Source organism: Xiphophorus maculatus, chromosome 5, assembly GCF_002775205.1.
Source record: "Xiphophorus maculatus strain JP 163 A chromosome 5, X_maculatus-5.0-male, whole genome shotgun sequence".
NCBI lineage: Eukaryota > Metazoa > Chordata > Actinopteri > Cyprinodontiformes > Poeciliidae > Xiphophorus > Xiphophorus maculatus.
In genome coordinates this window covers 12655706-12675508 of record NC_036447.1, presented here as the reverse complement: position 1 = coordinate 12675508, position 19803 = coordinate 12655706, and the positions used below count along the sequence as shown (strand labels likewise).

General features: G+C 41.1%; 1 protein-coding gene across 1 annotated transcript; it reads left to right on the top strand.

The window, feature by feature from the left end:
• The first annotated feature begins 554 nt into the window (after window positions 1–554).
• Window positions 555–19525, top strand: polq (DNA polymerase theta). The gene is made up of 35 exons (XM_023333249.1): window positions 555–798; window positions 909–1008; window positions 1330–1796; window positions 1884–2119; window positions 3126–3302; window positions 3389–3519; window positions 3610–3766; window positions 4035–4146; window positions 4214–4415; window positions 4881–5022; window positions 5229–5375; window positions 5450–5662; window positions 5759–5901; window positions 6533–6722; window positions 6950–7092; window positions 7228–7421; window positions 7563–7687; window positions 8620–8863; window positions 9290–10700; window positions 11143–12496; window positions 12582–12713; window positions 12798–13000; window positions 14246–14453; window positions 14537–14730; window positions 14843–14971; window positions 15550–15724; window positions 15855–15978; window positions 16975–17069; window positions 17170–17252; window positions 17326–17427; window positions 17513–17624; window positions 18365–18489; window positions 18584–18719; window positions 18818–18924; window positions 18998–19525. Exons 1-35 carry the CDS (start codon window positions 734–736, stop codon window positions 19109–19111), a joined length of 7992 nt encoding a protein of 2663 aa, XP_023189017.1. The 5' UTR covers window positions 555–733; the 3' UTR covers window positions 19112–19525.
• The last annotated feature ends 278 nt before the right edge of the window (window positions 19526–19803 follow it).

The window sequence follows — 19803 nt, the reverse complement described above, 5'->3', positions numbered from 1 at the left end:
GGATCTCCTGTAGCAGTTGGTCTTGCAACAAATCAGAAGATACGACATAAGACTGTTGGTGTATTACAGTCTCATGATAATCACGATATGCTAACAGCTCAATATACTGTCAGCAGAGATGGTATTCCACAGTAACATGTCCTAGGTAACACCATCAGTTATTAGCAAGTACTGCTAATCCACCTCATTTGCTTTTGCTGCTCTGACTGCCTATAAGTTTAGAAAGCCAGGCTTGGAGATAGTGGATGATTAAAACGTCCTCCTTCTCTCTCTGCTCTTTGGTCCTACCCTTCATTAGCATGATATGATATGATATGATATGATACAATTTAATATAATAAAATATAACATATCAATTGTAAAGTATTAATTTCTTTTAATACTGCGGTTGAGTTTGTAACACTTGGTACCTATATTATCCGTATTTATTATATTAACACATATGCGTTATTGTTAATATCCATAAAAAACAGGACTGTATACGGAACCTTTGCAAAGAGCAGCCAGGATTCAGTCGGACAGTTTTAGTAGAGCACAGGGGTGGGACTCCGGCGGTATTTTTGATTTAATGTTTGTTTAGCTCTGCCTAGCGGAGCGTTTATACTTAGCAACCAAAACAAGCGAGACTTGTTGTTGTCTCTTTCAACAACATGAGTTACAGTTTATAATTCAGTGTAAAGAGCTGCAGAGCTTCTTGTCAGGTCAGTTATTCTGAAGTTAGATAAACTTCAGAATGACCTCTGGTTCTCTGAAAAAGAAAAGTTACCTGGGACAGCACCAGATCAAGAAGAAGACGAGGTACGTGCAGATCGCTGAAATCTTGAGTCCTGACTGTGATTGATGCCTGAAAACAGCCAATAGTTTGATATCTGATTATGTCTGTTAAGATGAACTTATTGTGAACACAGAATCCTAGGCAACAATGAGCCACTGGACGGAGTAATGCTGCTGCAGACAACATCAGGGAAAACAAATAGACCTATAAGCATGAATAAATGTAGCCTCATGGTAAGTGACATGGCCTTATTTTCTCTCCCATTCCTTTATGTCAGGGGTGTCAAACTCCAGTCCTCAAGGGCCGGTGTCCTGCAGTTTTTAGATGTGCCACAGGTACAAAACACTGGAATGAAATGACTTAATTGCCTCCTCCTTGTGTAGATCAGTTCTCCCAGCCTTGCTAATGACCTAATTATTCCATTCAGGTGTGGTGCAGCAGAGGCACATCTAAAAGTTGCAGGACAGCGGCCCTCGAGGACTGGAGTTTGACACCCCTGCTTTATGTGTTTATGGTAAACCAGATGAGGAAGACATAATATTTCTTTTTGTCAGGGTGGAGCAGTTCCTCTTCCATTGGGCGATTCCACTTTAGCTCTTGATGAAGAAATGCTACAGGTTATGGATGCTGTTGATCTTTCTAAGAGTGAAGTTAAAAGGGATGTTAAGGAAAAACACATTTCAGATCCTTTTCCTCCTCCACGACCCACTACACCGAATGCACTCAGCAAAATGGAGAGAAACTCTGGAATGATGAAGGACCGGGAAACTATTCCTTACACAAATGGGGGGGTTGATCCTCTGCAGAGAGGCTGTAGATCTAGAGGGGATTCTAACAAACCAGGATGGAGCGCTGACTGCAAAGACTTGGCTCAGAAGCTTCTTTTCAGTGAGGACTCTGGTGAAGTAGACCATCCTCAGAGAGACCAGCAGAATAGCCATTCAAATCATCTCTCTGCCTCTGTCTGCACTCTGCCTTGTATAGAAACAAGTAACAGTCGAAAAGCAGACGGCTCCAGCAAGTAAGTCTTAGCTGAGGTATACCATTCTGCTTTACGTTTATTTTAGACGTCTCACTGACATTTCCTGCTCTCTTTGTTTAAATATAGGCAGAAACTCAGAAGACGAAACTCTCCTCCCAGTGATCAGAAAGCTAACTCGAGTGAGAACATCAATCCATCTCTGGATGTATCTACAAAATATATTTTATTCAGTCCTACCCGCCTCGCAGCAGCCAGGCAAAGGGCCAAACTTCAGCAGTCGTTACAGAATCAGTCTGCATCTGTACTCGCAGTGCCCAGCGGCCTGGAGCTCAGCATGCTCAGCGACACACTTCCTCCACCAGGTGCAGTGTTGAATTAATTCTTGTGCTCATTCATTTGTTTTGACCTTTTTTTTTTTTACATTGAGCAAGGCTATATTAATCATTAAGATGAAGAAAATTAATGAGAGACACTTTGCTATAACACAGTGCCTTGAAAAAGTATTCACTTAAATTTTTTCACATTATGTCACATTACATCTGCACACTTCATTTACGTATATTTTTGTCAGGCAGAGAATGAGAAGCTGACCAGATCAGATGTGAAGACAGTTGGAGCAAAAATACAGGAGAATAATATAAGAAAACCTATTAGAGGCTGCATGAAAATGGATTGGATTCACTTTCTTTTAGAATAACAACCATAAGCATACAGCCTGAGATACTCGGTTAAAGCATATATGTGTGTAAGAGTGGCCCAGTCAACTTAATTCCAGTTGAGCCCAAGACTGAAAGTATTGTTCAGTTTGTTAGTTTGTTATTTTAATTTCTCCCCACTGTTTCTATGAGAGCAGTAGTAATTATGAATATCTTTAAAAATATTAATAATTGCAGTTAATATGTGCTACGTAGTAATAAAATTGAACTATGTAAGGAATTTTGTGTCATGAAGTAGCCTAGTTAACAACTGCAAAGTTTCTTTGACGACAGTGATGTTCTATCACTGCCAATCTATTGACAAAAATGATCAAATGTCAATTGTCAAATGCTTTTTTTTATCACTTCTTTTGGTATCACAATAAATACTTTAAATTTACTGTAGTTGTACTATGACAATATGTGAAAAAGTTTAAAGTATATGAATTCAAGGCACTTTATGTTGACCAAAAAGACAAATTAAGACAGTCTTAAAGCAGATTCTGTTGACAGACAGACCAAATTACCTCTGAAACTTTATTTAAATGAACCAAAAAACCGGAGAACTCTGTAAATCAGGAGCTTTTAGAGAAGAGGACCACTTTACAGATAAAATCCTTAAAACCTCGTTGAAATTTCTATCATGCCGTGACAATTTTGATCTCCGCCACAGGCGTGGCCTTGTGTGCTCCTGAGCAGCAGGCTGAAAAGCTGCTGTTATCCAGCTGGGGCTTACCAAAGCCTGTTCTGGAGCGCTACCAGAAACACGGAGTCACTCAGATGTTTGAATGGCAGGCTCAGTGCCTCACTGTTGGACAGGTTTTGCATGGAGGGAACCTTGTGTACTCTGGTGAGGGCAGCAATATTTATCTGCAGTATAACTCCCAGAACAGGGCACTTTTCTCATTTTATCTCACAATGTGTTTTTAATTTAAGCCCCCACTAGTGCTGGCAAAACTCTGGTTTCGGAGCTGCTGATCCTGAAGCGCGTGCTGGAGACCAAAAGAAAAGCGCTTTTCATTTTGCCATTTGTGTCTGTGGCCAAAGAAAAGATGCACTACCTTCAGGTGATGGAGAGGGGGAAAATTTGTGCATATTATTTTTATATTCAGTATGTTTTCAGAGCTAACTCTGTTTCTGTTTCTGTTACTCTGCAGAGCGTGTTTGAAGAGGCTGGGATTCGTGTGGAGGGCTACATGGGGAGTACTTCGGCTGCAGGAGGGTTCACCAAGTTGGATGTGGCTGTTTGCACCATAGAAAAAGCCAATTCTTTAATTAACAGACTGATTGAAGAAAATAACATGGGTCTACTAGGTAATATACCTGTTCCAGATCATTTCGAATTGTTAAAAGTCAAGGAAACTGCAGCGTTTGACCTTTCTTACTTAGATTACTTTCACATGCTGAATTAAGCACATTTTTTCTGCTTTACAGTGTATAAAGACATAAGAACTCATATATTTAATAAAAACAGTTACATGCTGAAATAAAGTACAAAGTTTTCTTTTTGCAGGTTTTATTGTATGTATTTATCATCACTGCATCATAAAAATGACATATTGAATGATTTTTATTTTGCAAGGCATGGTGGTGGTTGACGAGTTGCATATGGTTGGAGATTCCGGAAGGGGATACCTACTGGAACTGCTCTTAACCAAAATCCGCTACATCGCACAGAAGCAGAACACATCAGGGTCTGTGTCTCCCACTTTATCTTTTTGGCATTTCTTTATAAAACTTTAATGCTAACCAGTCCTACAGGTCTCTTTCAGAGGGGGTGCAGATCATCGGTATGAGTGCCACTTTACCAAATCTCTCTCTGCTGGCCAGCTGGTTGAGTGCAGATTTATACCAAACAGATTACAGGCCTGTACCCCTGCAGGAACATCTCAAAGTGGGATGCAACATATACGACAAGAGCCTTTCTGTGGTTCGACAGTTTGCCCCTGCTCTTAATATTAAGGTAACCTGGGTGGGATGGACGACACAATAGAATGTTGTGAGTTATTTTTCATTCAGCCTTTTTCAGAGCGATGTTCCTTTGACCCTCTTCCTTGATGCAAAGCTAACCTCTACTGAATGACGTTAGCAACTTTTGCACCTAGTAACATTACATCTTTGTAACCAATCACAATTATCATATAATATGACTCTTCTGCAGGCATTTAATTCTTTAACTATTATAGTTACAAAAAATGTTAAAAAACAGTTTTATTCACATTGAATTTTACGACCAAATTTCAAATTAACTGATGATATGCTAGATATACTAGATATATTAAGAGTAAGGCTTTCTTTACAGTTTCCAGTCAAATCAAAATTCAAATGATCTATATGTCATGATACATCCCAGTTGTTTTAGTAATAGCATTATTTGGTTGTTTTTGACTAGCCATTACATGCTTGTGTACGTATGACTCTGTTAAAGGGTGACGACGAGCATATTGTGAGCTTGTGTTATGAAACTGTGAACGAAGGCCACTCTGTGCTGCTGTTCTGTCCCTCGAAGAACTGGTGTGAAAAGCTGGCTGATACCATCGCCAGAGCATTCTTTAACCTCAGACATGCAGGTATTTAAAAATACAATAACTATCACTCTATATTATCGGTTACTGTGTGTTTGATTTTTTTTAGATAAAACAAGCTTAGATGACGAAGGAGTGTTTAAGTTATAGTGTGGATGTTTAACCTGTTTTTTTATTTTTTTTATTTGAGTTTGGTATTCTACTTAAATGACAAGTGTCAATATTTCTGGGTGGCGTTTTATTTCTTCCAGATCTTCAGGGAGAAGCTGTGCCTCAGCCTGTGTGTCTAGATACAGAGGGCTTAGATGATGTTATAGCTCAGCTGAGGCGAACTCCAGCTGGTCTTGATCCCATCCTGCAGTGCACTGTCCCATGGGGGGTGGCCTTCCACCACGCCGGTGAACACTCAGTCCTTCATCGACGCTGAAATGTAGCCTGTCTAGTTTGTGATTAAGAAAGCTTCACTCTGCAGGGTTGACATTTGATGAGCGGGATGTGCTGGAGGGAGCTTTTCGTCAGGGATTGATCAGAGTTCTGGCTGCCACCTCCACCCTTTCATCAGGAGTCAATCTTCCGGCTCGCAGGGTCATCATTCGAACTCCAACTTTTAACGGACGCTTGCTGGACCCGCTCACATACAATCAGATGGCCGGACGAGCAGGGAGAAAAGGAGTGGACACCAAAGGTATGGCAACAGGGAGAAGTTCACTGTGCCTAGTAATTTGATACTGTGGAGATTTGAAGTATCTTTTATAGTAATGTTTCTATTCTTTTCCTCTAGGTGAAAGTGTGCTTGTGTGTAAGCAGAACGAGCGTCAAAAGGGTATTAGTCTCCTCAGGGGAGTTCTTCAGCCAATCAGCAGCTGCCTGGTGAGACAAGAAGGCGAGGGTGTAACCACCAGCATGCTGAGAGCGATCCTGGAGGTAGGATTAATATTAATAAAGAAAACAATGGATGACTCAAGCATTTTCTCCCTTTTGTGTAATAACACAACAAACTTGTGAAATTAATTTATCTTACATTGCATTTCTCTTATTTTTGTTCAGTGCATTTAATTTGAATTTTGATCTAACATATCAATACAAAGTTATGGATTTTGTAAAGTGAAAGGAAAGGGAAGCAGTGAGAAAGATAAGTCTCGACCAGCTCTGCCCTGTGGGAAATTTTGTCCCATTATTTTAACAAAATTGCTTAAGATGAGCCAAATTGGCTACAGAACATCCATTCTTGACTGTAGGTTCAGTTAGATTTAAGTCTGGACTTTGACTAGACCACTCTCACAAATGAATATTCTTTGATCTAAAATGATAGTTCTGGTTGTATGTTTAGTGTTGTTGAACCTCCACCTCAGTTTCAAGCCTTTCTACACACCTTAACTTTCAGATTTTTAGTAATAAAAATGTGGTGTTTATTAACACTTCACAATTATACTCTGCTTTGTAATCATCTATTACATAATTAAAAACATACACTAAAACATATGCTTGTAATGTGTAAAAAAAACAAAAACATTTAAATTTCTTTGCTTAATTTTATGAAAGCACCTTCTTTCAGATTATTGTTGGAGGTGTGGCCAGCTCTCCACAGGATGTGAGGTTGTACGCCTCATGCTCCCTTTTAGCTGCCAGCATGAAAAGTGACAACAAGACCGAATCTAATGAGCAGACCAGCAAAGGAGCTATTGAGGCTTGTGTTGAATGGCTGATGGGAAATGAATTTATTAGTATTCAACAGGATGGGCAAGGTAATGCCAAGGTTTACTATTCTTATTAAATTTTGATTTATTCTTTAGATTTATCACAAAATGTTTAGAAAACTTCCAGTAATCTTTAATTTACTCTAAAAAAACTCAAATTTGAGTTGAAAGTATGAAATATATTCACATATTTTATCATCACAGCTTGAGCCTTATTGTTTTGAGTTTTCTTATGTTTTCTAATTATTTTCATGGTTCTGTTTCTTCACCTCCAGATGAGCAGTATTGTCCAACCCAACTGGGGGCTGCCACTCTTTCTTCATCCCTCTCTCCTCCAGAGGCTTTGGGAATATTTGCAGACCTCCAACGGGCAATGAAGGGATTCGTACTCGAAAATGATTTGCACATTCTGTATCTGGTATGCATGAAATAACCTAGCAGCGAATAAATCACATTCTGCTAATTGTGGTAAAATTTTAGATTTATATTTCTTGTAAGGCAACAAAAAGCAGTTCTTTGTAAAGTCATAAAAGTCCCGTTTCTAAATTTTCAGATTACACCACTGTATGCGGAGTGGACTACAATAGATTGGTATCAGTTTTTCTGCCTGTGGGAGCAGATGCCTTCCTCGATGAAGAGAGTGGCGGAGCTGGTTGGTGTCCAGGAAGGCTTTCTTGCACGATCTGTCAGTGGCAAACTTGTTGCCAAGACTGAAAAGCAGCTCAGACAGATGGCCATTCACAAGCGGTAAAACACCTATTTAAAAGCTGATTTTGCAGAGAAGATAAGTAAATGTAAGAATATTTATGATAAAATAAACTGCAGCAAGGTTAATGGGTCATAACCTATAAAAATTCTACTGAACCTAACTTTCAGCTCTTTTCTCAGGTTTTTCACAACCCTTGTCCTCCAGGATCTGGTCAGCGAAGTTCCTCTGGGAACTGTTGCTTCTAAGTACAACTGCAATCGAGGACAGCTGCAGTCTCTCCAGCAATCTGCTTCCACATATGCAGGTACATACTTCAGTGTTGTCATGTGCCTTTTGTAAACCTCACGATCACTATGTAAATATATCACTTTAAACTCTACACAAGGGTTTAGTTAAGAGAGCAGCAACACGGATCAGAAACACTTTTCCACATGTGCTACCTGCAGCTACAGCCAAATGTCTGGGAAGTGACTTAAATGTTGTTGTGTGATCTTTTAATGACTTTCATTTGCAGATACATGAGGTGCACGTGAAACAGTATATCTAAATGTTCAATGTTCTTATAGAGATGTTTTCTTTGACAGGTTTTTTGACTGCAGCTTCAATCTTGTTGAATTTCTGCTTTAAGTTGCTCAAAGGTTGTTGGTTTCTGCTTTTACTTCTGATTTATGAGAACTGCCCGCAGTTTCCTAACCTAATGGGCTGAGGAGATCCCTACTTATAGGCCCAGCATTACAAAGATGGAATATTTGCAGTGCTTAATAAACCAAGGCGACATTTCAGCACATTTCAGCAACAAGACAATTCAGAGCCCTTTACATAATGAAAACATAAACAAGTATAGATCATCATTGTAGAGTGATTTGTTGTTTACTGTAGTACTGTTGGGCAGGTTTGGGAATAAACCCACTCCCTTGATGAGAAGCAAACCCACCAGTTCATTGTGTGAATTCATGGTAGTTATGATGATTTTCTGCTTACAGTTAATGAAAACTATGATACTGAAGATTAGAATAATTAGAACAGTAAAAAAAACCCACTGTTTCATAATAAAGACTATTTTCAAAAGGTATTTCATAATCTGACTCTGGACTATTCTAATGTATTGACTATGACTGTTTGTGGTTTCTTGCTATGTCAAAACTGCCTGAACACTGAAAAGCTGAATAATTTCACTGTCAGGATTCTTCACATTTATCTCGGTGTGAAACTCTCAGACCCGCTGTCGTCTTTCAGGAATGGTGACCGTGTTCTGCAAGCGTCTGGGCTGGCATAACATGGAGCTGCTGTTGTCTCAGTACCAGACCAGGCTGAGCTTTGGGGTCCAGAGAGAGCTCGTCGATCTGGTTCGGATTTCCCTTCTGAACGCAACGCGAGCCAGAGCGCTCTACGCCCAGGGGCTCTGCACTGTAGCTGAAGTAGCACGGGCCACAGTTCCTGACGTGGAGAAAGCGTTAAGGAACGCCATCCCATTCAAGAGGTAGACTGGATTATGTATTTTCTATACAATTTTTAGAATGCTGGTATTTTTCCAAGAAGAACAAATGTAATTCTGTTAAGAAACCCATTAAATCTCAACGCAAAATGTTGAGATTTAATTGGTTCACATTGTATACACAAAGTTCACATTGTCCATCTGTGAATTAGAATTTCTTTTCTGAGAACGGACCAGTTTTGCTTGATCCATCGCAATACCTGAAATTAATTACAGCTTCATCAACAAGCACAATCAAAGATTCAGAAAACATTATTAATCCCAGAGTCATAAAGTACAGTACAGACCAAAAGTTTGGACACAGTTGTGTCCAAACTTTTGGTCTGTACTGTAAATCTAAGCACATAATAATAATAAAAAAAAATTTATGTTTAATCTAACAATCATTAATAGTAAGCTTTAATTTGTCAGTTCTAAACGAGCGGTGGATGAGAGCGAGATGGAGGCGGCGGAGAGGCGGAACCTGCGCTGTGTGTGGGTCACCGGTGGACGGGCTCTGACAGAACAGGAAGCAGCTGCTGAGATCGTCTCGGAAGCGAGGCTCCTCCTTCAAGAGGACCTGGCTCAGCTTGGAGTTCACTGGGATCCATCAATACTTCCTCCACAGTCCTCCTCTGAAAGTAGCTCTGACGATTACACCAGTGGGGATTCAGATGCTTCGTCTGCCTCTTACGTCAGCCCACACCAATCACCAACAGATAGGACTAAAGAGCATCAAGCGAGAAAGCGCAGGGATAAGAGGAAAGTCAGTGAGAATCATGGAGAGGAGGTTAGGAGAGATGCAGAAATCGACAAAAGGATTACTGATGGGAAAGACGTGTTAGAAGGAAAAACAGTGAAGCAAGATGTGATGAAATCTGAATTATGTGAAGTTCTAGTAGAAAGATCTGATGAAAGAATAAAAGCAAAACCAAAGACATCAGGCCAAAATGATGCTGAACATGCAGAGAAAAAACAGGAAAACAAAGGGGAAATGTTGGAAAAAAACAAAATACAAGAGGAAGAGATGAATAAAGGAAACAAACAAATTGGAGAAGCAAATCTTCCCCATTTAAATACCCCTGCTCCTGAAAGGAGCCTAACACAAGAGCTTGCTGACATTATTCCCAGCCCTCTCCCTCAGCTGCCCCCTCAGGCTCAGCCCCTGTCCTCTCCAACCCCGGCCCCACGGTTCAGACCCCTGATTTCTCGCTTAGAGCCACAACAAAGCACAGCAAAAGCAGACTTTTCTTCATCCCCTTTGCAGCCAGGGAGACTAAAACACTCGATCGCATTAAGCAAAATCCTCCAGTCAATACAAACTGATCGGGCTCTGCAGGATCAGTTGCAGCCTGCTGACAGATTACACTCAAAAGCCCAAAACAGAACGCCTGTAACCTCTCAAGAAAAGTCAGATGATAGTTCTACACCTACGCATGCAGATTTGCCAACATCTTCTCCTACCTCTGCTCCCCTGTTCACTCCCGAGGCCAAACGAAGAAGAACCGAAGCCAGAGGGGTAGATACGTTTTCATCTCCTGAGCTGTACGCAGGCAGTAGGACTGATGAAGTGGGGCAGGATGGTGTGGAAGAAGAAAGTTTCAGCAAAAGCTTTGACTTGGACACTCAGACAGAAAGAATTATAGCTCAGCATGAGTTCAGTGGCATAGCTGCAGAAACAGATGAGAGAGTAGAACCGCTGAGGGTACAAGAGGAGGATTCAGTAGAGGGAGCTGAACATGACAGAAGAAATGAAGCTGAAGGCCTTCAGACAGTGTCTCCCAGATTCAATATTTCTGTGACAGAAAGCCAACTGGAGCTCATCCTTAACACAAACCACAAAGTAAGTAATGGCATCATTTCCAGTGACCTCCAGAAGTATTCACACCACTTAAACCTTTTTTAAAATGTTTTATTATGTACTAGAAGTCTAAATCAGCAGCTCTATTATGATACAATATCATTTTGGTTTGTTTGGATGAGAATGTAATGTTTTTTGAAATCACAAAATCTGTCATTATACGAGTTTGATTCAAATCACAAATCTGTGATCAATATGATGCGAGATGATACCCCCCATCTAATTCAATTATTTACAAATGTATGTTTTTACAAAACCAATTAAAATATAATTTAACCCCAAGAAATACATTAAAGTTTGTGGACAGTAATGAAACAATGTGGAAAATATGAAGCGGTGTGAATACTTTTGCAAGGCTCTGTGTGATATAAATGCCTGGAAGCATTTTGAGCATCATTAAATCTATGACATTGGTGTCTTTCAGATATCTCCCAGTCCAGCTGGAAGAAGAAACGACCAAGACAAAGACCAAAACACACGCGACGATCAGCTCTCTAACAATAACGAGGCTGCAGCAGAGAGTCCAAACAGAAGCAGCAGCTTCCTGTTCGACAGCATGCACGACAGTCTTCTCCTGGATGCTCTGCAACCAAACCAGGTATTTGAACCAGCAGGTGAAAAAGAATCTCCTAGCCTACGTCCCGCTCCATCAGCCCAGCAGAGGCGACTCAGTGAGTTTCTCGCCAATCAGGAGGCGGAGGAGCAGGAGGCGGTCCAGTGGGGCGAGTCCTTCTTCAATCTGTCCGAGTGGGGGGACTCGCTCTTGGTGGGTGAACACTTTCTGGAGAGGCAGAGTTTACTGAGACACGCAGAGAGAACTGAAGAAAACCAAGAGCTGCAGCGACCAAACGAAGATGAAGATCTGATTTTAAAATCCCAAAATGAGTCTGACGAGGAGAAACAAGGCAATGATCAGCCTTGCAATCAAAATGATCAACAATTTACTGAGAAAGGTTTAGATGAGGGCAAAACTGTACAGCAGGTTGAAGAGAAAACCAATGAAGAAAAAGAAAATAACGGGGAAAATTTAGTTGTCAAACACCTGCTTGTCCAAAATTCACTTGAAAGTGCTTTTTATTGCAGCCCTGGGTTACAGGAAATCTTTGACCGCTGGCCTAGTATGTCTGACCAGCCAGGTGCCGCTGCTTCAACCACAGCAGATGCTTCAGAGTTACCCTGTCCAGCGACACATCTGGACAGAAAGAGGAAAAAATCCCAACATCCTGACGCTTCTCAAACGGTACAGGTCACAGAGAGACCAGGCTCTGCCGGTGACCTTATTCCCCCAACGCAGGCCACGCCCCCTGTCACACCAAGAGTGAAACTAACCACCTCCTCTGTCCACACACCTGTCGTCGCTCAGCCTCTCAAACAGTCGACTCCCTCAAACCGTCTTCAAGAAAAACGCGCCACATCCCACGCTGCGAACAGTCACTTGAAGGCAGCTGTTTCGTTTTTTGATAGCAGACTGCAGAAAAACCTCTGCCTCCCTCCAGAGAGTGTCGCCTCTCCACCGTCCCCCCAGCCCAGACCTCGATCTGACACCGAGTCCTCTTTGAGCCCCGAGGGTTTCTCTCTCCAGCTGTCCCAGGAGGCCTCCATCTGTTGCAGCAACTCTGGGAGCTTTTCCATCATAGACGTGGCGAGCGACAGACGCCTTTTTGATACTTTCATTAAAGAGTGGAAAACAAAAGAGCGGTTCTCTATTGCTTTGGCTTGCGAGAAGAGAGAGTGTGGGCAGCACCCTGAGGATGAAATAGGAGGGAAACACAAGAGAGGTGAGGAAAAGGTTTAAGAAAATATTTGATCTTCTCTCATAGTCTTTGTTAAGAAGTTTATTCTTTGCATTTTCTTCCTGTACAGCATCAGAAGCTCATCTAAAGCTTGATGGTTTTCCAGTAAGAGACACCGAAGGCCTTACTTTGACTGGACTTTCTGTCTGCTGGGGAGCCAGAGATGCATATTATATTTCTCTACAGCAGGAGCAGAGAAAAGGTATTGATAAAAACAGGCACCCTGACGCAAAGTTCCCCCTTTATAAATATGTGTCCATAGCTGAAGCTGTCTGATCCCCATCAGGTCTGAGCTCCAGTCTGGCTCCTCCTCCACTCGATGATGCTCTGCCGGTAAGGGAAAGGCTGGAGCAGATGAAGGTCTGTCTGAGCGGACAGTTGACTCGTCTCAAGGGCCGTGTGGCCGTCGTGTATAACATCATCAAGGTGTACAAGAGGCTGGTACAGAGCTGTGGCATCAGCCTGGAGGGAAATTGTGAGGATCCAAAGGTGGGAGAAGTAAAAAGTTAGAAGCAACTGTTTTTATTAGGATTGGTTGTGATGCACTATATAGGGAGAAATTGTAAAGTGAAAGAAAAATGTCACATTTTTATACAAATGAGACTCTCAGAAGTGTGTCATGCATTTGTATTGAGCCTGCCTGTGTCAATACTTGGTTAAACCCAAACAACAATCTTGCTCTTGGTCTTCATGATGTTATGATTGGGGTTGGTTTTCTGAGTGGACAACTACTGCAAACTTTTAATAGTATATTTAGCAAGTGTCTGAAAACTGAAATGAGGAGAGGAAATCTGTCGGGAACAAACCCCAGAGATTTTGCACGAAAGCATCTGAAACTAATTTTGACAAGAATTTCCATATCTGTCTATTATATTTGACATTAGTAGAACATTAGATTCTTGAAATATGGAGATACTGTTTTTATTTGACGAATAGAAACTAAACTAAACTGATCCTCATCTCGGCCCCCTCACACTCGGCTGTTAACCACTCCAGCTAAAGTTGTAGATCGCAACTTGATGAACCTAACAGGACGACATTATCTACAACAAGCAGAGATGCCATCCTAAGGCCACCAAAACAGATCTCCTCAACACCCTGGCTGTGTCTATAAATTCCATCCATAAAAGCAATGAACAGATTCGGTAACAAAGGGCAACCTTGGCAGAGTCCAACTCTTACTCTTACTCGACTTACTGCCAGCAATGCGGACCAGACTCTGACACTGGTCATACAGGGACCTAACAGCCTTTATCAAAGGGCCCAGTACCCCATACTCCCAGAGAACCCCTCACAGGGCTTCCCGAGGGACATGGTTGAACGCTTTCTCCAAGTCCACAAAACACATGTAATATATTGGTAGGGCGAACTCCCACGAATCCTCCAGGACCCTGCTGAAGGTATAGGACTGTCTCCAGTGTTCCACGACCAGGACAAAACCCACTCTGCTCTTCCTGAATCTGAGGTTCGACTATCCGACGGACCCTCCTCTCCAGGACTCCTGAATAGACCTTGCTAGGGAGGCTTAAGAGTGTCACCCCTCTGTTATTGGAGCACATTCTCCGGTCCCCCTTTTTTTATTAACCAATAACTTTCCCACTGTGGTGTCCTAGTCTTCTTCTGGACTTTATAATTTTTTTCATTTTTGGAATTATTATTAGTATTTAAAAATTGGAATCAAACTCAGAGGGAAATTGTAAGGAATGTAAATAATCATGCATCTGTCCATCCCAGGTTGCCTGCTGGCTGCTGGATCCTGGCAGTGAGGAAAGAACTCTTCCCAACATGGTGACTGTCTATTGTCCCGAAGAATTACCCCTGCTGGATGGTCTCGGGAACGCACTTTCCCACTGTCCTCGAGTCAGGGCTGCAACCCAGAGCGTCCTCATACATGCTGTGATGAACCATCTCTCCGGTCTGCTGGAGCAAGACGGCACACTGGGTAGAAATGCTGCGTCTATAAAGCCAGTGGCGAAAATGAGGTGTTCAGTGATGGTTTTCAGTAATCCTATATGACTCTGTCAGATGCGTTTAGGAGGATAGAGATGCCTTCCCAGGTTTGTCTGGCTCTGTTAGAACTGAACGGAGTTGGCTTCAGCGTGGAGGAGTGTGAGAGACAAAAACATGTGATGCAGGCCAAACTGTCGGCGCTGGAAGCTGAGGCTTACAGCCTGGCTGGACACACCTTCTCCCTCACAAGTGTTGACGACATAGCACAGGTCCAACTCTTCTCATCTTCCCCAGCTGACTTAGTAAAATGCAAATAGATCAATAAAGAAAAAAAAAAATCCAGAGGATTTAATTACGTATTTTCTTACCTTGTCACGATAGGTGTTGTTTTTGGAGCTTCATCTGCCTCCAAACGGAGACATAAGTGGACCAAGAAATAAGAAGACTCTGGGTTACACCAGGAGAGGCGGCGGCAGAGTACGACTTGGGAAGCAGTTCAGCACTACCAAGGTGAAACCAATTAGCTACGAAACTGTTTAGTAATCCTTTTTGTCTTTTAAATTAAACTGAAAAGTAAATTAGGGTTTACTGTTTTAACTGTCTTATGTAGAAATATTAATCTAAAGAGACAAATTGTAACAATGTTGAATCAGACTCAATATTATTTCTTATTACTATTTATTAAAGTCAGACGTTTTACGTAAGTTTCTGAAGTATTTGGTAGCTTTTGAACTGTGATTTGGGACAAGTGTTTTGAGTTTGCTCACAAACGTCTCACAATAGTTTATTGGAATTCAAGTCCATTCGTTTTGTGATTGTAACTGATCTAAAACAAGAGAAGTTTGGTCTGATTTAACGTGAGACAGTGAGAAAAAAGAATCATCTTTTTATTCAGTGCATGCAAACGTCTGGTTTCAGCTGTATGTAGGCTATAGATTAGAAACCTGCATATTTTGTTTGTCTTAAGATGTATAAAATATCTTGTTTGACTGCCTGAATCATGTTAGGCAACTTCGTTAAATCAAATTCACTGGATTTTGCTTGAAGCAAAGAAGTCTTAGTTCTAAAATATACACTTCCTTTTTTAGGATGTTTTAGAAAAACTTCGTCCCCTGCACCCTTTGCCAGCTGTAGTTCTGGAGTGGCGGAGAATCACCAACGCCTTGACTAAAGTGGTGTTTCCCCTGCAGAGGGAGAAGCAGTATCATCCTACCTTGGATATGGACAGAATATACCCCATCACACAAACACACACGGCAACAGGTGCAACACAGAGCGTCTGTGTTTACAAGGCTTCACTGAAACCAGACTGTTTAACCTGGTTATTATGAATCATTTTTATTCAACTTTTATTCATTCTAACCAATGGATTTAACCAGATTCCTATGTTCAGGTAGAGTGAGCTTCACTGAGCCAAACATCCAGAACGTCCCCAAAGATTTTGAGATTTCCATGCCTACAGAGGTCGGAGAAAGCCCTCCTTCTCAGGGTGGCTTCCAGATGCCCAACAAACTGGGGTAGGTGCACTCTTGGTCGGTTTTCCTGGCTTTTCATTCCCAGTGATTTGCAGTAGTTTTCATCCTTATTCACATTTTACCTACTTGTGTATATGTATACAGCTGTTATGTAAAGGTCTCTTGTTGAAGAAAAGTCACGACATCTCATTTTCATTTTGCCACAGGTTATGTGTGGCAAAGTGTGGAATAAAGTGCTCTGCACTGTGGTGAAAATCTGGGGAGAGAATCAGTTAAAATGCAGCAGAGTCGGAGCTACAAAAGATTGATTTAGATCAATGCATAATGGCCTAGTCAAAGCCCAGACCTATATCAGTTTGGGACAACCACTTTTGACCCAAGTGCCACAGTTGCTCATGAAAGTAATTAAGAATCAGAATCGGTTTTATTCATGAAGCAAGAAAATTGACTTCAGCTTCACTTTGCTCTCAGTGAAGATATTTAAAATATTAAAAAATAGAAAATAAAAAGTGAAAGTTTTTTTCCTTTCTTGCAAATATGTATGCATACAGTGTTTTTATAAGTGAGGTTTACAAGACTGAATTATTGCTAATATGCATGGCATTATTCTGGCGCTCTGTTAAGTGTTGATCACAGAGGATCAACGTGGGGAGAGAAACTGTCTCTGTGGCGGCTAGTTAGCACCGAGCTAAAGGTAAAAGCCTTAAAGGATCCAGGATTTATTCTGTTTTGTAGATAGTAATCTAGGGGGAAAAGGCACAATGTGCCTGTTTTACCCCTTAATCCTCTTCCTGTGTTTTTGTTATTTTAACCTTTCACATAATTTTAAATCATGTAAAACTTTCTCTCTTTAGATAAGAGTCTGTCTCCATTAATTAAAACAACATTGTCATATTTTTTTATGTTCACAATTATGAACAAGAACTTCCTGGTAGTTCCATCTGCTGCCTAAGAAAACAGATTAAATCAGATTTAATGGGTTTTATTTGACATTGACAGGAAGGAATGAAGATGACTGATCTGTTTCTGTGTTTACAGAAAGTGGAGAAACTCTGCTGCTCCTTTTCCTGCAGCTGCAGGACAAGGCCCGGCCTTCTCCGTCAGCATGAGACATGCATTTATTCCCTTCTCAGGTTTAAATCAGCATGCTGTATTTCTTTGACATATGTAGACATTTTCTCAGTGGCTTTGTTTCAAACCTAATTGTCCATGTTTTCCTGTATAAAACTGAAGGAGGAATGATTCTGGCAGCTGATTACTCTCAACTGGAACTGAGAGTGCTGGCTCACCTCACGAAGGATCAGCGCCTCCTGCAGGTCAGCGGTGTAGCAAAACAATATAATAAATAAACTTAACAAATGACTTACTGACACACTGTGTGCTCCCAAGGTGCTGAATGGAGGAGCTGACGTGTTTCGTTGCATTGCTGCTGAGTGGAAAAATGTTGACCCAGAGTCTGTGCAGGACAGCCTCAGACAGCAGGCAAAACAGGTTGGGATACGGAGAGCAGCAGATTTGGGGATGTGATGATTTATTTTATGACCTCTGATGATCGTACGTTCTTCTTTGCTAAAAGATTTGCTACGGCATCATCTACGGAATGGGAGCAAAGTCACTTGGGGAGCAAATGGGAGTAGAGGAGAACGACGCAGCCTGCTACATCGAGAGTTTCAAAGCACGATACAAAGGTATGGAGACATCTGCAACACTACTGAGCAGCATAGCAGAAATAAACAGGATACATTTACTGTACGTTGAAGTTTTCCTGATATTGTGTTGTTGCAGGATTCAACTCTGCCCCATATAGGTTTTGTATTGAGAAGTTTAATAAGATTGGTCGTAGTCCTCATTATTCCATACATGTAAAAACCACCAGTACCTTCAGTAGTGAAACAGACTCACAGCATGATGAGTTTGTTGTGTTTTTACCTGAAAGTTTCACCTCCACTCGGACATGTTGAGGTTAAATTGTATTTTTCTTGTTTGACCTTAAAAAAAAACCTTCTGGTTTTAAAAATACCTGAAGTTGACTGTATTGGCACATTCCATTGACTGACCTCGGCCAATTTGACCAACAGTCTTCTTCAGTCTGGATGGAACAATAACATCTTTGAAGCAACCCAGTCACTGGAATCTGATAGATGATAATCTGTGGAGGAAGCTAAAGATTAGGGTGATGATGAGGAGACTTAAGAGCTCACCAACAAAGATAAATAATCAAAATGACAGTGGAAACCTGTTGGTCACTGATTATAAGAGGAGTTTGATATTTAGATGTTAAACAACATGTTCAAGACTGATTCTGCTTATAATTAGTTTCTTTTGAGAAATGCCTGCCTCTTTTCACATCAGAAGACTTCCTGGTTGAATGAAAATAAATTCAAATATTTTCAAATCCCTCTTACCAGCATCTTGTCTCGTTTTTCAGGGATCAACACTTTTCTTAAACAGACTGTAAAGAAGTGCTTAAAGGACGGCTATGTTCAGACGCTGATGGGCCGCCGGAGATATTTAGCTGGGATCTCCAGCACAAATCCACACGTCAAAGCTCATGTGAGCAAACCTGACAATTAAGGCTTAGTGGTAAAATAACACAAAAAGCTTACTTCTGTTTCTTTGCCTCTCGACTCCTGTGCCGTTCATTCAGGCAGAGCGGCAGGCGGTGAACACGACGGTGCAGGGTTCGGCAGCCGACATCGTCAAACTGGCTACCATCAACATCCAGAAACGGTTACGAAAAACGTATCCTGCGGCCCCATTGTCTCACCAACACACACACTCGGGTAAACTTCACACAATTCCTCCTATTCTCTTTTCGTATTTACACTTTTAGACTGTGACCTTTAACACCATCAACCTCAATTTGTAATTCCCCCTCCAGCTCACGGTCACCGCAGAATTGGGACGTCTCGGCTCAGGGGAGCCTATTTTGTCCTCCAGCTGCATGATGAGCTCATCTACGAAACCACAGAACAGGATCTCATACAGGTATTAGGAGCACTGTTTGGGTTATGACATGGAGAGCAGAAGGATGCTTTATTTTCTGACATTTTCTCGCCAGGTTGCACAGATAGTCAAAAGGGAGATGGAGTCAGCAGTGAAGCTGTATGTGAAGCTCAAAGCCAAAGTCAAAGTTGGACCCAGTTGGGGAAACCTGCAGGACCTCGATATATAAACTGAATCCTAAATGATGAAATGAACTGTAATCCTGCTTTGTAACTTTTGCACAGTATATACTTTCATCTGCACAAAAGATTTTTTAATCATATTGACGATGAGATGTGACGTCTGACTAATCTGATTTTGTACATAAAATCTACATTAATTTTGTACATATTTTATAAGCTGACAGATGCACCAATCATTTGGCTATATATACACAAAAATATCTCATTTTCAGTCTATAAGTATTTACACTAAATTGGATTTAAAAGTCAAAAGAATCACTAAAACTGGTATTTGACCAGGAAAAAGCTTGATTGGTACATCTTTCACACTAACATGGAGGACGTCTGATGTGATGAATTGGAAATGTTTGCTATTTGAGTTGGATGATCATAAAGACTCACCAGGTTTGTTCTTGATTTTATCCTGAAGTCACATTTTATTGGACCATAGGTTGAGCTGGCTTTCACAAGAACATACATCATTTATTTCTCAACAAAACAGATTTGTCTTATACTTATAAAGTCCAATAGACATTTCTTGTTTAAAACAAAAAACGTTAAATGGATGAATGAGAACGCAGCCAATCTCCGAACTGTTTTCAGGTCAGTATTTTCATTAAAAAGCAGACAACCTTTGACTTCATCCTCCCAAGTTTTTAATCAAGTTGGAACTCCATTCAGAACCACTAAGATATGCCTT